Raw genomic sequence first — 23,414 nt, 5'->3', positions numbered from 1 at the left:
CAACACATTAAAACAACTTGTGAATTTGGAGGTAAACTGTTACAAATACAAAAAACAATGTCAAAAGTGGTCTTTGGTCATGCTTATTTTAGAATGCCTCCTAAAAGCTCTTTGGCTGCCTTAAACTTAGCAATATTTGGCACACAGGGTGGAGACTTTGGCCATAAGTCATAATTTGTTGTGCTTTATAATTTAAAAACATAACAGTCCTAGCCAGCACTTTCAAGTACTGCAATAAATGTGATATTGGTACCGTCAATCAAACACAAGTGCTATACAGTGTCACTTTGTAGCTAATCTCTTCTAAGATGTGACGGACCATTTCCTCCAACTGAGCCAACTCTCCTGCTTTGTCCTCCAGAATTTTCTGGTTGGCTTCATAAGACAACTCCAACTCTAAAAAAAAAAAGAAGAAATAAGACATTAGGAACTTTTGATTCAGAAACGTATCAGTTCGGTTAACTTTATTGTAAATCTTCCACATCAAGTCAAGCACATACAAAGAATGAAAGTTGCGCAACTCTCAAACTCTTGGTGCAGAAATAAATATAGCAATAGAAAACATGAACACAATTGAGCAGCAGAGGGAGAGAAGGGGTGAGTGAATGAAACTTCTTCAGTCAGCTGGGCCTAGTACTGATTGAGACTGCAGTTTTCTCTCTGATGGCGGGACTGGAGAGGCTATGAAATGGCTGTGTGGGCCTACGAGATTACAGTTAGCCCTATGAAATAACGTTCATCCCTACGAGATAACTGTGCCCCCACTCACTACATCAGGTAAGCAGGGGCGCAGCTCAAAAGTCTGGACCATTGGTGCAAACCATCTTAATGGACCCAGACAGCACATCTATGCCTGATTTCAACAGTGTTGGGGGGTAACGTATTACAAAAGTAACAAATTACAAAATACTTTTTTCAGTAACTAAGGAATATAACCTATTACTCACACAAAACACCGGAACACATTAGTCATTACTATTCAAGTAACTCGAGTTACAAGTGCATTTAAATGTATGATTAAAAAAAGTCAAACTCCCCCCAAATTATGGTCACTGGTGTATAAGATCTGCAGTTGTCTGTAGGCTAACCTGGTCAAAACAACAAACAGAGAGAGTGGGGGAAAGAGAAGGAAAAGGAAATCTTTGACTGCACTGTTGCCCGATGGCATTATTACTATTTTCAGTTTATATTTGGCCAAAAGTAACTTAAAGTAGTGTAACTCAGCTACATTTTTGAAACAGTAATATGTAATATAAACACATTACATTTTTTATAGCTGTAACTACGAATACAGAATATATTACAGTTTTAAAGTAACTTGCCCAACTCTGGATTTCAAGCACTGAACATGTTCTGAGGGCCAGTCCCTGCTTTAGTAAACAATGCCCTTAACCACCACCTCCAGCTGAACAAGCACTGTCCAGATCATTGTTGTTTGTCGAGTCATCGCCTCATACATTTTTCCCAGAAAAGAGATATTACAGACAGATTAATCCATTATTGGACTGTTACTACATTATGGGCCCTTATTGCATTAACGGCTCCTATAAGCTTATAAAAACATATCAAGTTTGACATTTGAACCAGAGTTTATCCTTTACATGTTGATGTTTGGTGGCATAGGTGCTCCGGTTTCCCCTACCACTAAAAAAAGATTCTCGTTCTCAGTGGGACATTCCTGGTTCAGTAACGATCAATACATAAATACTTGTACATTGAGTATACTTAAAACGCGTATTTAGAATAATCATTTTGAGTAACGGTTTTCTGGTACAGTTGAGAGTATTTATGATTCCTAAAATCGTAGAGATACATTGCGGTCAATCATTACATTTTTTGTCTTTATTATTACATTATTAAGAAAGAACTTATAATGTTGACCTGTTTTTCCTCCAAAAATAAAATAGAGATTTAAATGCCATTTAAATTTCATGATAACGATGCACATGTGCGTCATGATGTGCTGTGATCTGATGCTGCTGTGCGCCTGTGTTAATTACAAGCCGAAGTGTTCTTCTCAACACTGTACATTTTACATTTAAGTTTCTGAGTACAAAGAAAACATGATTTTCAATGGTGTGAGTTCTTTATGTTGATGAGAGTAAAGTAGTACCTGGTGGAATCTTACTTGAATACTGAGTATAGAACATAAATTACATGAAACAAATGTATGTATGTACAAAATAAGTATTAAAGTTTAAATTAATTCAAATGTCACATGATGTCACAAATGTCATGTGATAACGCCGCCCAAAAAAGTACAGTTAATTCAAAAAGAGTAAATGTCACATGTGGTGCTGCTGGGTTCTAGCACCAACCATGGGCACCAGGCGAATCAGCCCAGAGTACATAATGAGTCAATAGATAACGTGCACAAGAGCACTAGAGCCATCGCTTTTCTTCGCTTTCACATCCAAGTGCGGCTTTGTCAATAGCAGATACTGAAGTGCATCACAAAAACTGAGCGCGAGAGCGCCCAGTTTGTAATCAGAGGGTCGTGAGTTTGAGTCACATAGTCTATGATGGTTTAGTCGATTGACTTGAACAAACCTGGTGCCCTGTTATTGTCACGAGTATTATACTTTATTAAATCTTGACCGGTGATTTCGTTTTGAGTTAGGCCTGGATCACTGATACTTCTCATTCATTTGTTTTCATTCTCATGATCCTGAGCAGTTTCCTCTTACTAAATTATCACTCTCAGCTGGTTAAACAGCTCACTCCTGACGATTTGGTTCACATTTCTGAATGTGAATAAATTAGCTCTGTCAGTTAACTTTGCTGTAATACTTTTTCACCACCAGATGGCGCCTAAACAATCACTGTTTGATACAGTGTGACAAAATTATAAAAGTGTGTGAAACACAGTTTGAGGCATCATCTACTCATCACTACCGTTAAAGTACTGGCACCTATAATAACGCGAAACCTACACAGCCTTTTTATGAATCATGAAATTATCATAAAACATTAACGATACAAAAAATATCTAACAAAAGATTTACCCTTGAGTGTCTGCAGTTTGGCACTGCTTTGGGCCAGCAGCTCCTTGGCCTCTTGCTGCAGTTCATCGGCCCGTATTCTCGCCTGCAACACTGACTCTCCTTTATCTTCAACCAGGTCCCGAACATCTTCAAATCTATCCTTCACCTCCAGGTTAAACTCCTTCACACAGAAACACATTGTAAGAGTTATTATTTGTTGCTCAAGCTTTAAAAACAATAATCTTTAGAGTTAATGTTAATGAATGAAGTAGACCTGTTCAGCCTCCTCTGCACTCTGTTTTGCGCTCTCAGACGTCAGGTCTGCCTTCTGCAGCAGCCGGTCGACTTCAAGGTTATTTTGTCTCAATAAGCCAACCTCCCTTTCCAGCTGAACCAGACGATCTGTTGTGTTGCTCACTTTAAGCTCCGATGTGGCAGTTTCTGACTCAACCTGTAATGTCAACATATTAACATCTTTCTAATAAATTAATTCACATATCTCACTTAGCTTTTGTGATTGTAAACATCTTACTGAAATGAGCAGGTCCAGTGTGCCCTTGGTGTTGTTCTGAGCCAGCTGTATAGCATCCATAGCAATACCCTGGGCCTTCTCAGTCTCTTCTAACGCTACCTTCACAACATCTGCACTTTCCTTTGTGTCAGAGGCCTTGTTACTTTAAATTACATGGAATTGAGCATTAGGGTTTTACTGATTGAAAGGTGTTTGCATCAACATTGGAAACATGCACTAATACAACGATGAACAAAAATAAACAAAATGTTACCTGGCTTCTTTGGCCTGCAGCAGAAGAGTCTCCGCAGCCTTGATGTCTTCAGCGCTCTGTGTAAGGATGGTCTCCACGCTGGTCAGGCTGCTCACCTTCTCCTTTATCTCCTCTGTCAACTCCTGCAGTTTTGCTGTAGAGGCTGGCATCTCTAAAGCTAACACCTCATTGGCCACAGCTTCGATTACAGACAGATCTGCTTTCTCATCTGCACAACATAAAACGATTTTACCAAGCAATTCACCACACTGCAATTTTGTTGTTATATTTTACTTTACTTGTCAGAAGGTTGCGTATTTCTTTAATAAGGTCTCGTAGTTGGTTGTTGTTTTGCTCCACTCTCTCTTTCGTCTCGTTGGATTTCTTCAGCACCTCCAAGGCATTCACTTTAGCCTCATCTGCTCGAACCTTGGCTTCCCACACCTGTTACCACATTCATACAGGGTAAATGGATAGTTGGTCACACAAATTGTAAATTCTCAACCTAAATTAACATGTGGATTTACCATTCTGGACAGCTTATCCACCTCCTGCATGGCTGTGTCAATATCTTTGTCTAAAACGTTGGCAGATTTCAAAGCAGTTTGAGAAGAAGGGATCAGTCCTTTGCATCTTTCTCCGCCACACTGAGATTCTCCATCCTCGCTCCTGCAGCCTAAACCCCCACAGGTGGAGTCAGGGCAGCTCTCCCCTTCAGCTGCGCCTCCACAGATCTAAAGTATTAAAAAAAAACAGCGATAGTGGAGGAATCATTCTCATTTTGTTGTCATGTGAAAATGTCTGACTTGGTTGAATTGTACCTTTGTGCTCAGAGGAGACAGGTCGAACTCACTCAGCTCATTATTCAGTTTGTCCAGCTTTTGCGAATTGCGTTGATGTTTGCGATCAAACTCCTTTTTACTGCTGCTGAGTTTGTCCTCTGTGGCTTTCCTCAGGGCTGCCGACATCTCCACTGTGTTGCCTGGTATAGTTGTGGAGAAGTTGGCGCGGACCTCGGCCATCGTCGACTCCGTATGTGCTTGGGAAATAGTATCCATGGCGCCTGAAACAAGGTTGTATGATGTCACATTGTCTATATCACTTTGGAAATGTAGAGATTAAAAGAAGGTGCAGTGCATTGCAGTTTTCAAGCATGAGGCAGAGTTTTAACATGACTCAGTTTGTTGTGGTCCAGCCACTCCTCCCTTCTTTCCTTCTCCCCCTCCCCTTGTGTGTTGACCTTGTTTGTCAGTTCCTGGGCGGTTCCCTCGTTAGTTACCTGCTGTGCTCCACACCTGTATCTCATCATGCAATCAACTCTGCAGAAAATGCCACCAGACCTCGGCTCAATCCGAAACCATCAAATTGTAGCCTCTAAGCACTAACACTAGCAACTAACTCCTTAACCTTTCATGGGTCGACTGTTAGACCTCTTTGCAGTTAGGGAACTAGACCTTCAGCAGCATTTGAACAATCCGTCCGTCCTTAAATAGGGGAAAGGGAAGTGACATCACCAACAGCTGCTTTTCTTCTTCTTTAAAGATATTGGTGGTGTGCAGGCCAAACAAAAGCGCATGTCGCCCCCTACTGTACAGTGTCCAACAACAACATAGTGTCCAAACAAAAACATTTAAGGAGAAAAATAAATCCAAATGATCCAAACATTTCCCTTTAGTGTTATTTTATTTCAACAGCTGTTTCATAAAGCTACATTATGCAAATGATCCATGTGGCTTAAGTTTCTACTAAATGAAAACAAAAGCATTTAATCCGTTTCCTGAGTTTGCTCTTTAACACTGAAATGTGACTGAGCTGTGGGGACGACAACATGGATTTATCACTTTTATAAAGTTTGGCTTGTGCAGAATCTTACTTTTTAATTATTATTATTTTTATTATTAAATGTGCTCCTGTCAATCAACAGTGGTTGCGCATAAATCACTTGGGGGTGGGGGGTTTGGCGCAGTGGCTTGTGGGATGGCACATAGCTCCTAATCACTGGTTAGTTAGCATCAGAGGTCCCTATGCTAAAGTGGCCATGATAGTTAGCATCAAGGCTCCTTTTCCTAACTACTTCCTAACTGACAGACCAATTCGGAAGCAACTTGCCATGGCGGACGCTGACGCACATCCGGTTTGGCGTAAGAGCTCTTAGCAATCTGATGGTTTCGGAAGGAGCCCTCCACTCCATTGCCACATTGTTCCGTCACTCATGCGTTTTGGAGCCAGTTCCTGCATCACCGCCATTGCCATCCGTCCTCTGTCTTTGTCTCTGTCTGGATTCCCCACCAACCACCTACCTTCCCTCCACTGCAGTCCAGGATCTCCCCCCCCCAGCCCCCTTCCGCTTACCTGCCTTGCCGTCCAGGATCACCCATCCCACCCATCCACTTACTTGTCTTGTTATAATAAAAACACTTTGCATTTTGGGTCTGCCAGTTCTTGTTCATGACACAGTTAATGTTAATGCAATTCGTGGCTGCTGGGATTTGATGGGAACAGCATGCCTCTCTGTGCTTTTGTCGGGGTCGGCCCATTAGTCCGAAAATATCCCATTGAGTAGGAGTTGAAAAATAAAGTCCACTGACCTTAAGGTGAGGGCCAGTGGTTGCGTATGACTCTCTAATCCACAACACAACTGGGTGAGAGAGATTTCAGACTAATGGCACCTCTGCTCAGTGGTAAATTGTCGGACTAATGGCATGGCACCCTTTCTGTCACGTTGTGAAATTGTGACTTGTGAATCTATAATGAGACACTTTTGTAACTTTGGTAGGGACTTAGTTTGTGTTCTGTTTCATTCAGGGGTTTTTTCAGTCTTGGTCAGTTTACCTTTGCATTCCTTTTAAAATCTTGTCTTTTTTTTTTATTTTTACCTCCCCTTTCCCCTAGCCGAGCTGGGTCGAGGTTACATGAAAACATTTGAATTCTCACTGACCATGGTTTAAATCATTTTGAAAACCTTTCGTACCTTTTATGTTGGAATTTTTGGCGTCGGACACTTGTTGTCTAAGCTCCTTGACAATTTGCTCCAATTTGTTGGCCTCAGTTGTCATTTCCGTCAAGTTGACCTCTGTATTGTTGGCATCATCGTGTAAAGCATCAAAGGTCTTCTCTGTTGTGTTCAGCATCCCATTAACAAAGGACATCACACCACTAAAAAAAAGACATTTTATAGATTATTATAAAGCTGTGAATACCAGCTGTCCCTGTCCATGGGGTCACTTACGTTATTTGGTGCATCAAATCCTGTATTTGCTCAAACTTGGCAATAGCCGGATTGTTTTCAACAATATCTTTGACAGCCTTGATATTTGTCTCTAAACTGCTAATTAAGTCTTTATATGGCGCTGTTACTCCGCTGGTCTGAAGCTCCGTGACCTGGGCCTCTAAGCGCTGTGTTTGGTTGGTCAGTTCATTGACAATAGTGTCCCAGATCGCAAAGCAACTGTGGCAGGGTTCACAATCAGGAAACTCCCCCTGGTATCCTCTGGCACACTTGTCACATCGTGGTCCGGACACGCCCGTCACGCACGTACACTGTCCTGTGGCGCGATGGCACTGCTCACTGGAGATCCCCCGAGGGTCACAGTTGCAAGCTTTAAACACACAGGTGAATTGTGAGCTACAGATTTTACAAAAAAGGTATTTAAGATGGAAGAGGTGGATGAGTAGAAGTAAAGTATTAGCACTATGGAAGTCAACGTACTACAGAGGTTTATATTACTGGTGTTGCTTTATCAAATAATTTCCCTGTAATACGAGGGTAAAATGATTGATTGTCAAAGGTAGTTGACCACTTGCTATCTTTGCCGTCCTGAGTAACATTCTGCTCATTGTTCTGGGAGTCGGTTATCATAAACACTACATCAATAAACAAGACCAATGGTTCTCAAAATGGTGGTACTCCTGGTGGCTCCTGTGCAGTTCTTAGTCACAGAATCAGAATTACTTTATTCATCCCCAAGGGGAAATTATTTTAGTTACAGTTATATTTATCTAAGCCTAAAAAAAAATTAAAAAAATACAACAACTCAGGACTTATGGAAATCCAATCCATCCAATAAGAATAAAACACCACATGTTCAAAAACATACATCGTAAACAAAATATAATATAGAAATATCACTCTCTCTAAGATCAGTAAATTGCAGTGAGGTAGGATGTACTCAGGCACACTAAACAAAAAAATGATTTAGTTTATTGAATGAACCATGTGTTTACCTCTTTTGTTCATCCTCATGTAGAACTACTTATGTAAGTTATAGTTTTGTCCTACTTAAAGGAACAGGCCACCGTTTTTCCATACTGAGATATGTTCTTACCTGAGCTTACACGAGTTGTACCTGTCTGGTCTTTGTGCATGCGCTCAGTCATGCACAAAGACTAAAGATGTTGTTAGCATTTAGCCTCTCCTCCTCTCCTCTATGGGGCCAAACGGGGGTGACGTTTTCCCTATTTAAATACGGTTACATGAGTAGTTACACGATCCGAGTATTGTAAGATGGAGCATTCGACGTCTGCGCAGTAATTTCTTCCCTTTACTGTACTTCTTACTTCACCCTCTTTTGGCCCCATAGAGGAGAGGAGGAGAGGCTAAATGCGAACAACATCTTTGGTCTTTTTGCGTGACTGAGCACACGCATAAAGACAAGACAGAGGAGAAGTACACATCAACTTCTCTAAGCTCAGGTAAGAACATATCTCAGTATGGATAAACGGTGGCCTGTTCCTTTAACACACTGGTTTAGCTCCAGTGTAGAGAAAGCTACATCTTTTTCTCAGGTGGTTCTTGGTGTGAAAACCATTGAACTAACAAGACTGAAAGGTCACAGTGACTCCATGGGGGTCAGTTTGTACATGCAATGGAGCATTTGTTGAGCTAAGTTTGGTATGACTAACGAAGAAAGAATGTAGTTGTTTAATGTAAGTTCTGTAATGACAAAACTGGCTGTAAGTGAGAGAAGGCTTTGTGTTTTCGTATAGCACACACATATCTCTTGCTGTTCATCATTTCAATGCCATGACATTCACCTCGAGTGCTCCCCTGAAAAGTTACTAAAAAGCGAGCATTCTCTCCTAACAGTGGATTATCTATGCGGCGCTGACAGGAAGAGGGGTCCAGCTGCCCGAGGCACTTAGAGACCATTACAACATTATACAGCAGGGATATTACAGGATTCTTGGGTCCTCTGGGTGTTGGCCCGTGACAAAAAAATGTTTTTCCTGGGAGTCTGTGCTAACATCTGGTTCTCATGAGCAGAGAATGAGAGGTCAGATCCCCCCAGACCCCCTCCCTTCTCTCAAGTTTCATCTCCTGTTGTCTTTCCCTGGGAGAGGAGAAGCTACTGTCTACACTCATTTTAGAGGCAGTCTTCGGATATTGAAATTGGCTTGTCTCACCAGCAATTTGCTATGCTGACAATAACAAATGCATATTGGATTTGAGACTAATCGAGTGTGCCAAGAGATACAGTGATCCGCATATCTGATTGGGCTGAAGTTAAGTCTGTGACAAAAATGTATTTTATTGGATGTGCTGTAACATAGGGTATGATGAAGCTGAACTACTCCTTTCTGTGCCTACGTTAAGTACTAGATGTGCAACTGTTATGATGTGATTTATGTTTGTAAAGTTACTTACCGTGACATTTGACCTCTGGATTTCCCCAGAACAGTTCCCTGCACTCCCGACAAGTCCTTCCCCCAAAACCAGGTTTGCACGAACACATCCCGGTAACCTGCAGAAATCAGTCCGCTAATAAAAGCAACGATAACTGTGCAACTACATAGTGAAAATTAAGCATATGATAAGACAGATGTATGAAGTAGAAAAAAGAGAGAGAGAGAGAGATTGGGGAGATATTTGTTGTTTGATATGTACAAAAGTGCATGTTTTCAATTACTTTACAGTGACTCACTCCTGGTGTGGAGTGGAGCCAATAAACATTGAGGCATGAACTTTGTAAGTTTGCAAATGGCTACGGTTGAGTGAGGGGAGGATATACTATTCTGCTCAGGTCCTGTGAGACTTGTGCTAAAACTGACAGACTGGAAAGAAAAAGAAGAAAAACCCAAACAGAGAATTCACTCAGTTGGCCACAGTCACTCACAGAGAAAATAGTATTTTGGTCAGCGAAAGTCCAAGCACTAGACTTGCAACCAAAACAAACTAAAATCTTATTCATGAAACATTTTGCCAAACCATCTAGTAATGATTTGATCGAGCAATTTGGACCACTGTGATTTCTACACCATTGTACAGATTTAAATCGTGAGTAAACTTTGAAATGCTGGCCCTTGTTGTTTGATGTTGATGGGTATATTTCCTTTAGCATCAAGCTTACCACATCACAGGAGGATCCAAAAGAGTGCTGAGGGTCACAGTCACAGCGCTCACAGCCTTTCCCACTGGAAATATTCCAGGTGTCGACCGCACAGCGATCGCAGTTCTGACCAACCACGTTTGGCAGGCAGGGGCATTGGCCGGAGAGCTGGTTACACTGACAGCCATCAGGAGAAGAACAGGCTTGAGCTACAGTGCCCACTGAGTTACACATGCACTCTATAGTGGGAGAAGAGAAAGAAAAGTGATGGGATTTATGGCATGGGAGCTGAATTTTCCAATCCCTTTGGAAGGCTACTCACTCCTACAACTCTGAGTGGCCGCATTGCCATAGTAACCAAGTTTACAGTGCTGGCAAGCATATCCTTGTGTGTGGTACAGGCATTTGAGACAAGCCCCGGAGCGAACATCACACGAGCCTGGGTCCTGCATGTCAATGTTGTTATTGCACTGACAGGGCAGACACTGGCCCCCGGGCACCAGGGGGTTCCCAAAATAACCAGGCGCACACTCATCACACCTGGACCCTACGGGAATAAAGAAAAAGAAGACAAAAGGCAAAGTTAGACCTTTCAGTATCTGCACAAAAACAAAACAAAGGTAAATTAGAGGGGCCTGGTGATGTCTGGTGTGGTCTTTGTAGTAAGTGACTGTGACATGTGTTTTGGATTTACCTTTGTAGCCGGGATTGCACACACACACCAGCTGATTACTGTCCAAATAGTAACAGCCATCAGAAAACTGCCGTCCGCTGCGTGGACCATCAGGACACATACAGGGGCGGCAGTGGCCACCAGAACCCAACTCTGGGTTACCGTGGTAACCATCCAAACACCTGTAAGAAGATGCATTAAACCTAAGCACTTCCTTTGGTGCGATAAAGCACTACTATCACTTAAACAAACCGTTCACAGTGATGCCCCGTAGTTAAATCTCGACATCCCTGGCACTCTCCTGTCTGAGGGTGGCAGTGATCACTGTGTCCATTACACTGGCATTGTCTACAATGAGGGAAGCCCCAAAAGCCTGGCAAACAGTGGGAACACTGGCGACCAGTGGCTCCCCGGACGCAGTCACACTGTCCTGTGGCCTCATGACAAAAAGCAGTGACTGAGCCTCGGGGGTCACAATCACAAGCTGGTAACAAAAGAATATTTCGTACATTGGTTTGACATTAGACAGAAATGATATAATGTCTGTTTTTATTGCTTTTCTTACGTCTGCAGCCAGCCGGGCTGAACAGGAAGGTTGCAGGAGCACAGTGCTCACAGTTCCTACCAACAACGTTAGGCCTGCACCGACATTGTCCACCATTCGATTCACAAACGGCACTCAGTGAACCCTGGGGGTCACACTGACATGCTAGGAAACAGAAAGCACATGAATCAAAATCCAAACCGGAACAGACATAAAGTCTGTATTTTGTAGATACTGGCGTTAAGGAAAATGTCATGTTGTACCCATGGCTCCTTTATGAAGTAAAGCAGAGACACTGAAAATATAGTCGTTGCAGATGTCTGTCATTGGGCTCTTGACGACACTCTGGCTGCTTTCCAGACACCGGTAGCGCTGAAATGTGTCCCACGCTCCTTCTCCATCTGTACCATCGAATATGTTGAGTTCCCTGACCCGGGGCATCAACACCAGCTGTAGGATAAAAGAGGAGGCAGTTGAATAAAAACAAACATAGACTGGACAGAAATATAGCCCTTTAAACACTTACAGAGTCTATGAGTGTGTAAGGATTGTTGGCATCGCTCACAGATGAGTACCGTGGAAGACTGACACGGATTGTGTAGTTAAGTCCTTCTTCAAAGCACACAGGGCGCAGCAGCAGCACATGTCTGAAGCAAAACGTTTATTTTTAGTGCTTTGGTAATATTCCTTTCAAAATGACAACATGCAAATATGTTTTACCGAGATCCAGGTGGAAGAGAAATTGACTGCTCATCTCCCCCCTGGATGGAGTTACTGCAGTGGCTGATGTAGTTTGGAGGGTTGTACACAGGGCGCAGAACTCTGACTTTGACCTGATCCAGCTGCTCTGGCAACTGTCAACACATTCACTCGCGTTTACATTCTGCCAGTCAAACGTATACATAAACATTCTCACAAACTCTGTACAAGAAACACGTTTTTAAGGCACAGCCAGTGTGATCTGTGCAGTTACCTGAGGCTCATAGCGGATAAGAATGTCATAATCCATGGACTCGGGGATGTTGTTTATGTTGAACTCGAGGTAAGCGCCTTCTGGAACATTTACAAAGCCCATACCAGTCCATGTGGGGCTGCGGTCTAAAGGATAAGGTCTAGGGACTACAGTGACACCCTGAGACAAAGAGCATAGCAATAATGTTGACATATTAATGTGCCAAATGTACAGTTGCATGTATAACCTCACCGGTCCATGCTTGGCGTCCTCAGCCTCATAGGTGTAGTGGTCCAGAGAAATAAAGTAGAAGCCTGACTCGACTTGGTCACATCGACGACCAAACATGTGCTCCCTGCAAACACACTGACCGCTGTGAGGGTCACAGCTGAGGAGAGAAAAAAAGATTTTATTTATAATATAAATTCTGTACAAAAACAGGTCTCAAAAGAGAATAACAGAGGTGAGGGGTGAAATATCAAAACCTTAAACTTTACAATAAAACCTTTGTTACTATGGTGCCTGCCTCCACAGACAAAACACCAAACAAATAATTCATTTGGTGTAATTGATACGATGCATACTTGTTATTAGCCGCCCCGCCTTGGTCGCAGTCACATGGTCGGCATCCGTCCATATCATTGGACAGACCCCAGTGTTGTGGCTAAGGTAAACGTTCACACAAAAGTGTATCAGCGACAACAAAATGAAACAGACACAAACTGCACAAACTTGCACAAACTGACTACAGGCCCATACCATGCATTGATCACAATTATGTCCGTCCACAAGCCGTTTGCAAAAACAGCTTCCTGTCTGTGGCTCACAAGGACTTCCTCCAGGCAGCGTTCCCAGTGGGTTGCAGGTACAGGCTGCCAAAATACAAGTTATGTAAAAAATGTTACTCCTAAAGAGCCACACAAGAGCCACATGAGAAATAAAAGGGATAGTTAACTGTCTCGAATATTGTTGCTTACAATTCAAACAAAATGGCAAGTTTTTGTTTTTTCATCAAAGAAAACAAGACTTAAATACAGTGAATACTAAATTCAGGCCAAGATAAGACGGAAATGTCATTAAACTTGGAATATCATGACTTAAAGGAACTATATATAAAGGGACTTAAAGGGACATGTTCCAGCAATGTCCTAATGTCCTCAGACCTGTTCACCACAACTGCCTCTAAAATCCTGCACTGTCACTCAAACAATTGTTACTTCGGGTCTGAAGTGCCGTCATGCAAGAACTTAATATAGAGACTGCAGTTACACATAAGACCTGAGGTGGCAGTAGTGAGTATAAAAATGACCAACTTGCATCTAGTCTCTTTAAGTTGAACTCTGAGTGATTTAGTGATACATTGTGGCTTCTTGTGACATGGATATGACGCAATATCCAAATCACAGAAGTTAATGAGAATAGCATTATATTGTGCAGCTGCAGTTCTACCATAGATTCATATTAATATGTAGGAATTCGTAGATATTACCTATACCTATATTACCTTTATAAACACAATGAAAATAAATTAATAAATACATAAATAACAGTATATGGGAATACTATAGAAGAACTTATTTGTTGAAGTTCTACTATAGTATTCTTCTATTCTACAGGTATATGGTAATGTCTTTGTAAATGCTAGAGCTATCCACATGAAAAAAGCACAAATAAACTAATGCTGAAAAAAAGACCAAAGATGTTACTGTTTAGCCTCTCCTCCTCTCCTCTATGGAGTCAAACAGGTGTGAAGTTAGAAGCGACCGAGCTCTTCCACATTTGCCCTATTTAAACACGGTTATGTGAGTAGCTACGTTATCCAAGTATAGTTAGGAGCACATTGACGTCCGTGCAGTAATATTTTCAGAATTCTTTAGGAGAGAAGATATTACTGCTCGGACGTCGAAGTGCTCCTAAGGTGTTATTACGCCTTACAATATAGTACCCCATTTATCCGCTTAGAAAATCGACATGTTTAATTTTGTGTAACTACACTTGGATCGTGTAACTACTCATGTAACCGTATTGAAATAGGGCAAACGTGGAAAAGCGTGGCCCCCGTTTTGGTCCATAGGAATATGCTGGGAGAGGCTAAATGCTAATCTTTGGTCTTTTTGCGTGACTGAGCGCACACGTAAAGACCAGACAGATGCGCATCAACTCGTCTAAGCTCAGATAAGGATATCACTCAGTATGGAGAAACGGCGGCCTGTTCCTTTAAAATACAATAAAAAGTCATGATGTTTTAACGTACGCAGGCAGCCATTGGGCCCCTCTCCCAGAGCGTAGTGTCCGGGACGGCAGTGGTCACATCGCTCCCCCTCAACATGGGCTTTACAGCGGCACTGGCCTGAGATCAGCCCAGCAGAAACATCCGTCCGAGAGTCACACATGCCTCCCTGAAGAGATCCGGAGGGGTCACAGTTACATGCTGTGGAAACAAACAAAAAAAACAATTTCATTTCTGGTTTTCCATGGAGACTTAATTTTTTTCGTTAGCAAAGGAAATGTCTGAATGCTATTTTGTGTTGAAATATTTACTAAACAATGTAGTGTGTCACATCTAGATAATACAGTACAAGCAGAATGGCTGCATTTTCAGTAGAGGAACTCTTTCCACGCCTACCCAGCACTTAACAGGTAATTACAATCACGCAACCGTTACGTTTAGCTTTTCACTTCAAAGACTTGGACACAGTTGTTGCGCTATGGCTACAGATGGTGCTTGTCAGTGTTTATGGACAACAGGACGCATAATTTCAGAGCTTTTTAACACAATGCGTAAGGACGACAGGACAGAAGGTCACGCTGGGGTGAGACTCACGTTCACAGATACTGGGGTCCCTCAGGTCTCTGTTGGGGTGTTGGTAGAAAAAGGGCGCACACTGCTCACACTGGCGTCCGATGGTGTTGTGCTGGCAGTTATCACACACTCCTCCGCTCGCATTGCCGCTTGTGATGTATACAGCCATGTCAAAATGGCAAGAGAAAGAGTGCTCGTTGCAGTCGCATTCTGAAGTGGACAGAAATACAAATAAGTGAAAGAGAACAGGACATTTACAGCAGATTTAAAATAACACAAATAAAATGCCTACTCTTGCAGGCGTGAGTATTGCGGCCCTCAGCTGGTCTCCAAGGCAGGTCATGGTAGAAGTCCTGGCAACGTTCGCAATTCAGCCCCTCAGTGTTGTGATTGCACACACAGCGGCCATGAACCTACAATAAGGCTTTTGTTAAATTAAATATTCTTGGTGATGTTTCTAATTTAAGTTCGTGTTCGGGCTGCACACAATGACAAACTATTAGAACTGTCAATGTCAATAAAAACAATTTACAACAAGAAACACAAAACTCGGAAGCAATTTGATTCCTTGGGGCAGACTGATGGTAGCAAGGCTCAGCCCCACTGACCACCAACCACACACACTACACTCACACAAGCAGTGGGTGAAGTGTCTTGCCCAAGGACCAACCTCTCTGTTATTGGCCAACCCGCTCCATCCTCTGAGCCAATCGCCAAATTCACACATTCGCCCTCAGCTGGACAATGTCAGGATAAAGTCTGTTTTTCCTTAAATATCCTGACATTACCAGGAGAATGTCCTGCTGAGGGCCCATGTGTGAGTTTGGCTATTGCCGCCCTATTATCTCCTCATTTTGGTCCTGGCTTGGTTAAAAACCTAAATCACCAAAATGAGACTACATTAGAAACTAAAACCAGACTTTTTCAATACCATACATTTCTGTTTTAGACTCAGAGGCACAAATGTGTCTTGTCAAATGGACGCAACATAATTAGTTTAATATTTCGTCAGCTGTAACTTATCATGCAGCCCCAGTTTGTATGTCGTACCATGCCATCAGCTCCCGTTGGAGCTCCATCAACTGGAGCACATTCAGAGGCGTGGCCATAGCAGAAGCAGTTGCCGCGAACCACCATGTCAAAGAGGCCGTAGTAGTACTTCTCTTTGACCTCTTCCCGAGAGTCGAGGAGGTTGTCGCCCAAAGTGTGAAGCTTGATAAACTTCACTCTGATGTTAGTGATCTTCAGCATGTCTAAGAAGAGAAAGATGTCGATAAGTTTTCCTCCTCCTTCTGTGTGCCATTTGTGCACAGCATTTGCCACAAACATGAAGCCCCGTGTTCTTTGGTTTGAATATCATGTGAATGCACTGAGGCACAGTCACTGCTGTGTGAAATTCTTTCTGTCTCATCTCTGACCCTGCAGCTGCAACCAAAGTCAGTGTTACCTGGACTGCAGACACTCAAAGACGAGTGCCATATTGTTTTCTGGATAGTGTTTTCCTTCACATAACCAACTGAGTCAGTTTATTGATTCCTATATTTATATATTCTTCAGGAAAAAACAGTTTGTTTAATCAATCCCTTTTTGCTACAACACATGCATCTTACTTTGTATCCTCAGGCTGTAGGGATCCTCAATCTCAAAAGCTGGGTCCAGCACTCTAAAAATCACCTAAAGATGGTAAATTAAAAATAAAATAAAAGGTAGTTTGGGACTACTATTAATACTATTAATTTGATCAAAAAAATGTATTTAAACACACCTCTCCCTCTGTGGATGGTTCAATGTCTGAGTAGCGCGAGTCGCAGATGATGTCGTCCACTTTGACTATAGGCCCCATTGACACATCAGGAAATGTGGACTCACAGTCATATGCAAAGTAGCGATACACCTGCCATGACTTCCCATAGTCCATGGATCTCTCAATCACCATGGCAGCGGGCCGAAAGGTCTGTGAATGTTACATTACAAATTTGTGGTGTATCGAAATAATAGACCATATTTGTGAATGAGAAGAGAAACCTATACAAATCTATACAGTGTTAGCAAAAAGTTAGAGGAGAGTGTTTCTAAAACCTTTCAAGTAGCACTGAAGGAAAAGCTATGCACCATTTCATGAAGCAAAGCTAAATCAGGGACTATTCCGGGCCTGAATCAAATAGGACATTATCAAAAATAAAGGACCAATCTCAGATCAATTTGAATAAGTCTAAAGCTGAGCAACCAAAGTAAAAGAGGGCTGAATGTGAAACTAGTCTACTGTATGATGAGGGAAATCCCTGATATAAAATTGGATCCCACAAAAAAAAAGCTGAAATCAACACCTTTAGCAAAAGCGGAAAAGCTTTAGCTAAACGCTTCTCAGTCAGAACTGAGCTGGACAGGATGCGTCTGGTCGCTGACATACAGTGTCAGAGTTGATGACAGACAAATGACCAGATGGCCACAAGTGCTGCAGCCCCAAGGTGTTTTTACTGCTCAGTCCTAGGCTCTCGTTCCCACTGTCCTCCTGAGACCAGAGCGATTTTCCACATTCCTCGACTACAGCTGTCTAACACGGCATTTATCTCCATGTTTGTGCGGGTGAAGCTTAGTGCATAATGAGTCCATTGTAAATGTTAACAGGCACCTTAAAAGTCATAATGAGATGTGTGAAGTGAAACTCCGCCTCCAGGTCCAGTGTGATGGTTACATTCTCCACACCTGATAAAAAAACAAAGTTGATTAAAACCAGGCGCTTACTATACAATTAAACTTATTTAGAACTGTTCCATCACTGGAGGTTGGGGACACTCAGAGTAAAGATAGAAAGACCTATCAGTTCAAAGGGGACAAAAAGGTTTGGGGGGCCACCAAAGAGTCTGCACTTATACATACTTATAACATATTTGAAGATGTCTATTTTCAGAGATGGGATTCTCTCAGAGCGGTGAGTCACGGTAGGAGTGGTGTTCTGAGATGCAGATGGCTTTGAAACAGCAGGAAACTGGCTGGGAGTGTGGGATTTCCTAACTCCCTCACAGCAGCAGCTCCTTTCCTTCTGAGCTTCAGAGACATAATAAGTCTGAAGTCTCAAACATGGAGCTGGTATGGTGTCAGTGTAGATTAGGTTGATTTAATTTTAATCGTTACAGCAGTTGAGGTATCTTAAAAATGGTTATAATTGTAGGCTCAGAAAAGGATTAGAGTATTGAAAACAATAAGGGTGGAAAACAGGAAGCATGAAAAAAAATGCACAGGCCGGCAACTATTCAAAAAGACGGAAATAATAGGATGTAGTTGGGTTGACTTGCATTATGTTACATCCTTTGGCTGCCATGCATTTCCATGTAGGGTGAATATGGGTTAACTTTTTGAAAATTCAGTTTCCACCTAATTTTTTATTTAGAATAAAATCCCAAAGTCTTTAATGTTTCAGTTTCAGTTTCAGTTTCAGTTTAGTTTATTATGAATATACAGTAAAAACATTTACACATTCATTCATGGAATATTGCATATTCATAAATGGGACACCCTTGAAGCTTGTTATATATTTTTTAAAAGCTTTAGATGTCTACTTTACACCAGTGCAGGAAAAATAGTCAAATATTTAACACAGAAGTTATAATTCGGCCTCAAACACATCTTTGTCCAATGACACATGTTTTGAGGAGCTATTGGTAAAGGGACACTATTAAAAGTGGTAATTTTTGTGTTTAAAATCATGAACATTATTGTAGCATTATTGTAACTACTTTTATAAATGTGTGAAGAGGTTATGAATAATAATAAAAACCATTATAAAAGTTATTATAACTGCAGTGTGAGACATAGGGCCATGATGGACCTGAGTCTGATCTGCAGCCTGTTGGTGCAGAAGGAGCTGTCAGACATGTTCCAGTGTGGGACACAATCTATGAACTCAGGAACACCTTTAATTGGTTAAACATTTTGGGCTATACTGTTGCCATCAGTACAAGACATGCGCCTAATGACCAGCTTAACACAGAAAATGTTACTGCAGTGGGTAAATAAATAATGGATTTTGATAAGAACCTAACCTGTTTCAATCTCAAATTCTGCTGCCTTTGATCAATATCTCCATGGAGACGAGCTGGAGACGTTCCCACTCCCGGTAAAGTAACGGTCAAGTCGCTCACCGCAAATGCACAATGTTCATGCCTTTGCTGTGTTGTTTACAGTTCATAGTAAACAAGAGCTGCAGTTAAACTTCAGTCAGAAATGCAATAATAAGAAAACTTAATTAAAACTAGAAATATATTGTAAATTTTTTTTTTTTTTTTAAATTCCACAAAAATCCACTGTCCCACTTTGCCACGCCATATAAAGTGAAGTCATATCCACAGAACCACTCTTTTCTTATCCTGCACATTACAATTAATGGCTGTGTTTGTGTTTTCAGTACTAAAATATGACACATTTGCTACTTGCGCAATATCATAATGCATTGCGCCTTGGGGGTTTCGCTGCTGTAAACAATGACATTGCGAGCTGTCATCGAAGAGACAAATATTAATCTTCCAAATGCCATAAAAAAAAATCCAATTCCACTAAACCATGGCTTAAGAAAATCTGTACCTTTTTATCTATTGATTTTGAAAAGTTGGGATAAAAGCTTTTGTGTGCAGTGCATTATAGTTCCGGATTACGTTTTTGATTGTTGGAGAAATCATGAGCACAGCAGAAGTTGTTTTGCATCATTGTTTGGCTGTAGCTTCACTCGGACTCACAGGCCTCCAGGTCGTAGCTACCCCCCAAGGCGCAAAGCATTATGGGTTATGTGCAAGTAGCGAATTAAAAAATAATCATCATTAAAGTTAAGTGTCCCACTTTACCCGTAATCACCCTACACGATCATAATTTGGGTTCATGATGTTCCATAAGCTCACATTTGTGTGGCAGACTTTACAGGATCGCTGTGAAGTCCCCGAGGCCATCACTGAAGCAGGTAGAGCCGACTTAATGCACACACATCTGGTTCTAATTTGCACACCTGTTCTACAAGGCGCACCTGTAAGCCCCACCCCCTGTCCCAGCAGTGATTGCCCGTGTTAACTTAAAGACTTGTCATTAGCCGTCAGTTCCCATAATAGCTCAACAGTCAGGGTTGACACGACGCACACTACTGCCCTGTCCTTCATTTTAAACCGAGAGTAATCAGGAATCTGTCCATTTCTCACCGTTCTCCGACTGCCACCAGGTCTTCAGGCGGTTATGGGCAAAAGTGGTGACAACGTTTTCGATGGCGTGGCTTGTGGGGTTGCTGTGCTCATCGTACATCCGTCTGGAGTCGCACACAAAGCATTTTTTCTCCTCCTAACAATAAAATGAGAAATGATCGTGAAATCAAAACAAATAATACTCACACCGACTGAGAGAGATATATAACTTACTCTTTCATTCATGTTCATCTGATAGATATAAATAGAATAAAACATCTTGGACATTGCTAATACTTCACACAAAACTCAATGATTCAAAATCCCATCATAAGTGTTTAAAACGTATTGAACTCCACACATTCATTTACTGTAGTTCCATTGCCTTAGATAACGCAGAAGGAGTACATTCATAGTACCACACTCAAACTATTTTAACAATTATTCTATTGCTGTTTTTGTGGTTCGTAACATTGTTTTAATTGTACTTTTAAATTTCCCTTGTGCAATAGTTAAAGAGCTAAATTTGAATACTGTAATACTAATGGTAAATGATTCCTTTAACTTGCTTGCTGCTGCCACGCTGTTGTAATAAACAAAGCCTTTAAAAAAGTCATGAAATGAGATGAGTTGCGGTCAGATCAACAGTGTTTATATGAGGTTGCCAGTGCATTCACTCATGCTGTCAAGGGGCTTAGTTGCTCAACAGATGGTTTGGCAAGCACACGTACTACACTCTTGTTCTCACACACATCTGTATGCAGCCTTAAAACTCTGATTTACAGTGTGTGAACAAACAAAAAAATTCCCAGATTGTTCCAGCGTGTGCCAACAATGTATAAGTAGAAATGTGAATAAGTGGCGCTACTTCAAGTATGGCTTCTCTTCACTTCCTTTATGCCACTATCTGCATATCTGTAGAGCAGAAAATGCATTACAGTGTGTCCATGATATCATAAGGACTCCATTCACAAAGCAGAACTGCCTAAGGGTGTTAGATAAAAAAAAAATCTCCCCTTCTTCAGCCCCTGATGGGTCCACACACAGACAGTGCTGGGATTGTGAAGCACACAGCTCTTTATTGTAGATGGGAATGCTGACTCCCACTCATTGGGACAGCAGGCAGATGTTGTGACTACATTGTAGCAAAATGCAATGGCTTTGCTGATGAGATACTTAAAGGTGCGCTATGTAACTTTTTATGTATAAAAAGAAGTTGATATCAATATGTATTTGACCTTTCAGTGACCCAGCAGATGCTTGGGTGGCTAGCACAGTGCCTGTAGGACGCTCCAGGATCAATTGTTTTTTAGGTTTTCACTGCTAGTTGAACCGTAACCATGGTTACATATAGATTCCATTCCGAAAAGCTACCAGTAATCCTAAAAACCTGAAATAAAATTGATCCTGAAGCATCATTGGAACCACCATGATGGAAAGTAAAGACGCCAAGCTAATCCATAGACATGATTTATAAGCTACGGTCAATTACGCACTAATATGAACTTCTTTATTTTTTCATAAAAAGTTCCATAGTGCACCTTTAAGCAAGAAGCGTGTAAAATAAACATGAAATGTGAGTTAATCTTATTACTTAAGCAACCACTGTGCCTATGTTTTCTTTGGGAGTTATTACGCATCCTCATTCATAGTGATTCATAGTGATTATAATGAATAGCTTATATATTATAATGTCACAGACACAAGTGAACAAAACCCCACTGAAAGTTTAGCTATATTAAGCCTAACTAAATAAATTTGAACTTCTGACAAGACAATAGCTACCTCCAGATGCCCCACAATGCAGAAGCGCTCCGGGTGCTGCAGCCCACAGGTGGAGGAGGAGGTGAGTTTGTGAGCTCGGCCGATTAGAAGGTCACCAGTGGCTGGATAACAGCTGCCCTCAGTGCAAACATCTGCAAACTCTGGCAGCTGGGCCCAGGCAGGGCACCACAGTGCTGCAAGGATGATATCAGGGGCAAATATACATTAACATCCTGTTTAGAGTGTGCACTACTTAAGACAGCAATTTGATTAGAAGACAGGAATCCCAAAAGAGCTGCTATTGATAAACAACCTACAGGCAAGTGTTATGACAATCACGTGAATTTCATTGTGGAAAAAATGTGTGCACATCATATGATCTAGACTGCAGCAGTATCCATTGTATTTTCTAAAAAAAATAAAATAATAATAATTAATGAATAGGCTTTTGAAAGAAAAAAAAGAGAGAGAGAGAAATTATTGGTAGCAGGAATTGCTTAAATTTTGGGCAAAAAGATCCATACCGCTAAAAGTGAACTCACCGAAAGTTAGAAGTTGAAGAAGTCTAAGCATCATCTCCGAGTGTGGAGAACTGCTGAGGCCCTGGTCTTGGATGCCGAGGATCCGATTGACGTGAGTTTGTGTGAGTGAAGTCAAAAGGGAGTTGACTCGTAGAAAAAGTCCCAACTAAAGTCCCCATCCCACCCTGATCCCCACCGACAGAACAGCCCATACCCCGCCTTTCTCTAATAGCGGGCTCTTTACAGCGAGAAAGTACCAAGTGCACCCTCTGCTGCCGGAGCTTTACAGAACAGTTCAAAAATATGGCCTAAGTACTTCTATAACCTCTATACACAGTAGCCTATTTATACATACATATCTATTTCAAGGTGTAAATATCATGTTGTTATGCGTCACAGCCACAGTGCCCCATATAATAAAAATAATAATAAAATGTTCTGCAGGCCCCGCCCACTTTTGCCACTTTTTGCTTTGTCTCGGCACTTCCGGTCGAGTGCAAAGGGATTCTGATTTAGGTACAGTTTTTGTCCTGTATCTGCACTTTTAGTTAAGGATAATGAGTACTTCTTTCACCACTGCCTTTAATTAGGAGCCAAAGATAAAGTGGGCATGTGTTTTTAGTCCCTTGCTATGTATTTTACAGCCATAGATAGATCCATGATAAATAACAGTTAAATCACTCCACTGCAGCTGTTTCCATGGTAACGATAAACTGGAACTAGCTGGAACTACATTCAGGCAATATAGATTAAAAAGTGAAATAACTCCTACCCAGGACTTAAAAAAAAAAAAGCACACTGGCCCCAATGAACAGTTTCAGTTCGCGGGACCCTGGTATAAGCGGGATAAAGACTCATTTTAAATTAATAATGTATACCCTGTGAATCAATTTCTTGAAAGAAGATTTAAATTTGATGTTG

The 23,414-nt window shown here is 41.5% G+C and overlaps 1 protein-coding gene across 1 annotated transcript; it reads right to left on the bottom strand.

The window, feature by feature from the left end:
* Window positions 1-76: 76 nt before the first annotated feature.
* Window positions 77-22,630, bottom strand: lamb1b (laminin, beta 1b). Its single transcript, XM_079551796.1, has 33 exons — window positions 22,515-22,630; window positions 21,994-22,166; window positions 20,230-20,365; window positions 17,679-17,752; window positions 16,812-17,000; window positions 16,657-16,720; window positions 16,097-16,299; window positions 15,339-15,459; window positions 15,068-15,256; window positions 14,498-14,674; window positions 13,003-13,115; window positions 12,828-12,907; window positions 12,496-12,631; window positions 12,265-12,423; window positions 12,012-12,145; window positions 11,818-11,938; window positions 11,555-11,741; window positions 11,313-11,456; window positions 11,000-11,231; window positions 10,769-10,929; window positions 10,397-10,621; window positions 10,096-10,313; window positions 9,393-9,489; window positions 6,978-7,347; window positions 6,720-6,904; window positions 4,570-4,811; window positions 4,276-4,482; window positions 4,048-4,192; window positions 3,770-3,977; window positions 3,517-3,658; window positions 3,259-3,435; window positions 3,006-3,165; window positions 77-396 (listed from the first exon to the last, which is right to left on the bottom strand). The coding sequence occupies exons 1-33, from the start codon at window positions 22,546-22,548 to the stop codon at window positions 260-262; spliced, it is 5,340 nt and encodes a 1,779-aa protein (XP_079407922.1). The 5' UTR covers window positions 22,549-22,630; the 3' UTR covers window positions 77-259.
* Window positions 22,631-23,414: the final 784 nt, after the last annotated feature.

The sequence above is a fragment of the Gobius niger genome, assembly GCF_951799975.1.
Source record: "Gobius niger genome assembly, chromosome: 2".
NCBI lineage: Eukaryota > Metazoa > Chordata > Actinopteri > Gobiiformes > Gobiidae > Gobius > Gobius niger.
The sequence above is the reverse complement of the archived record's forward strand: the minus strand, read 5'-3'. Positions and strand labels throughout refer to the sequence as shown.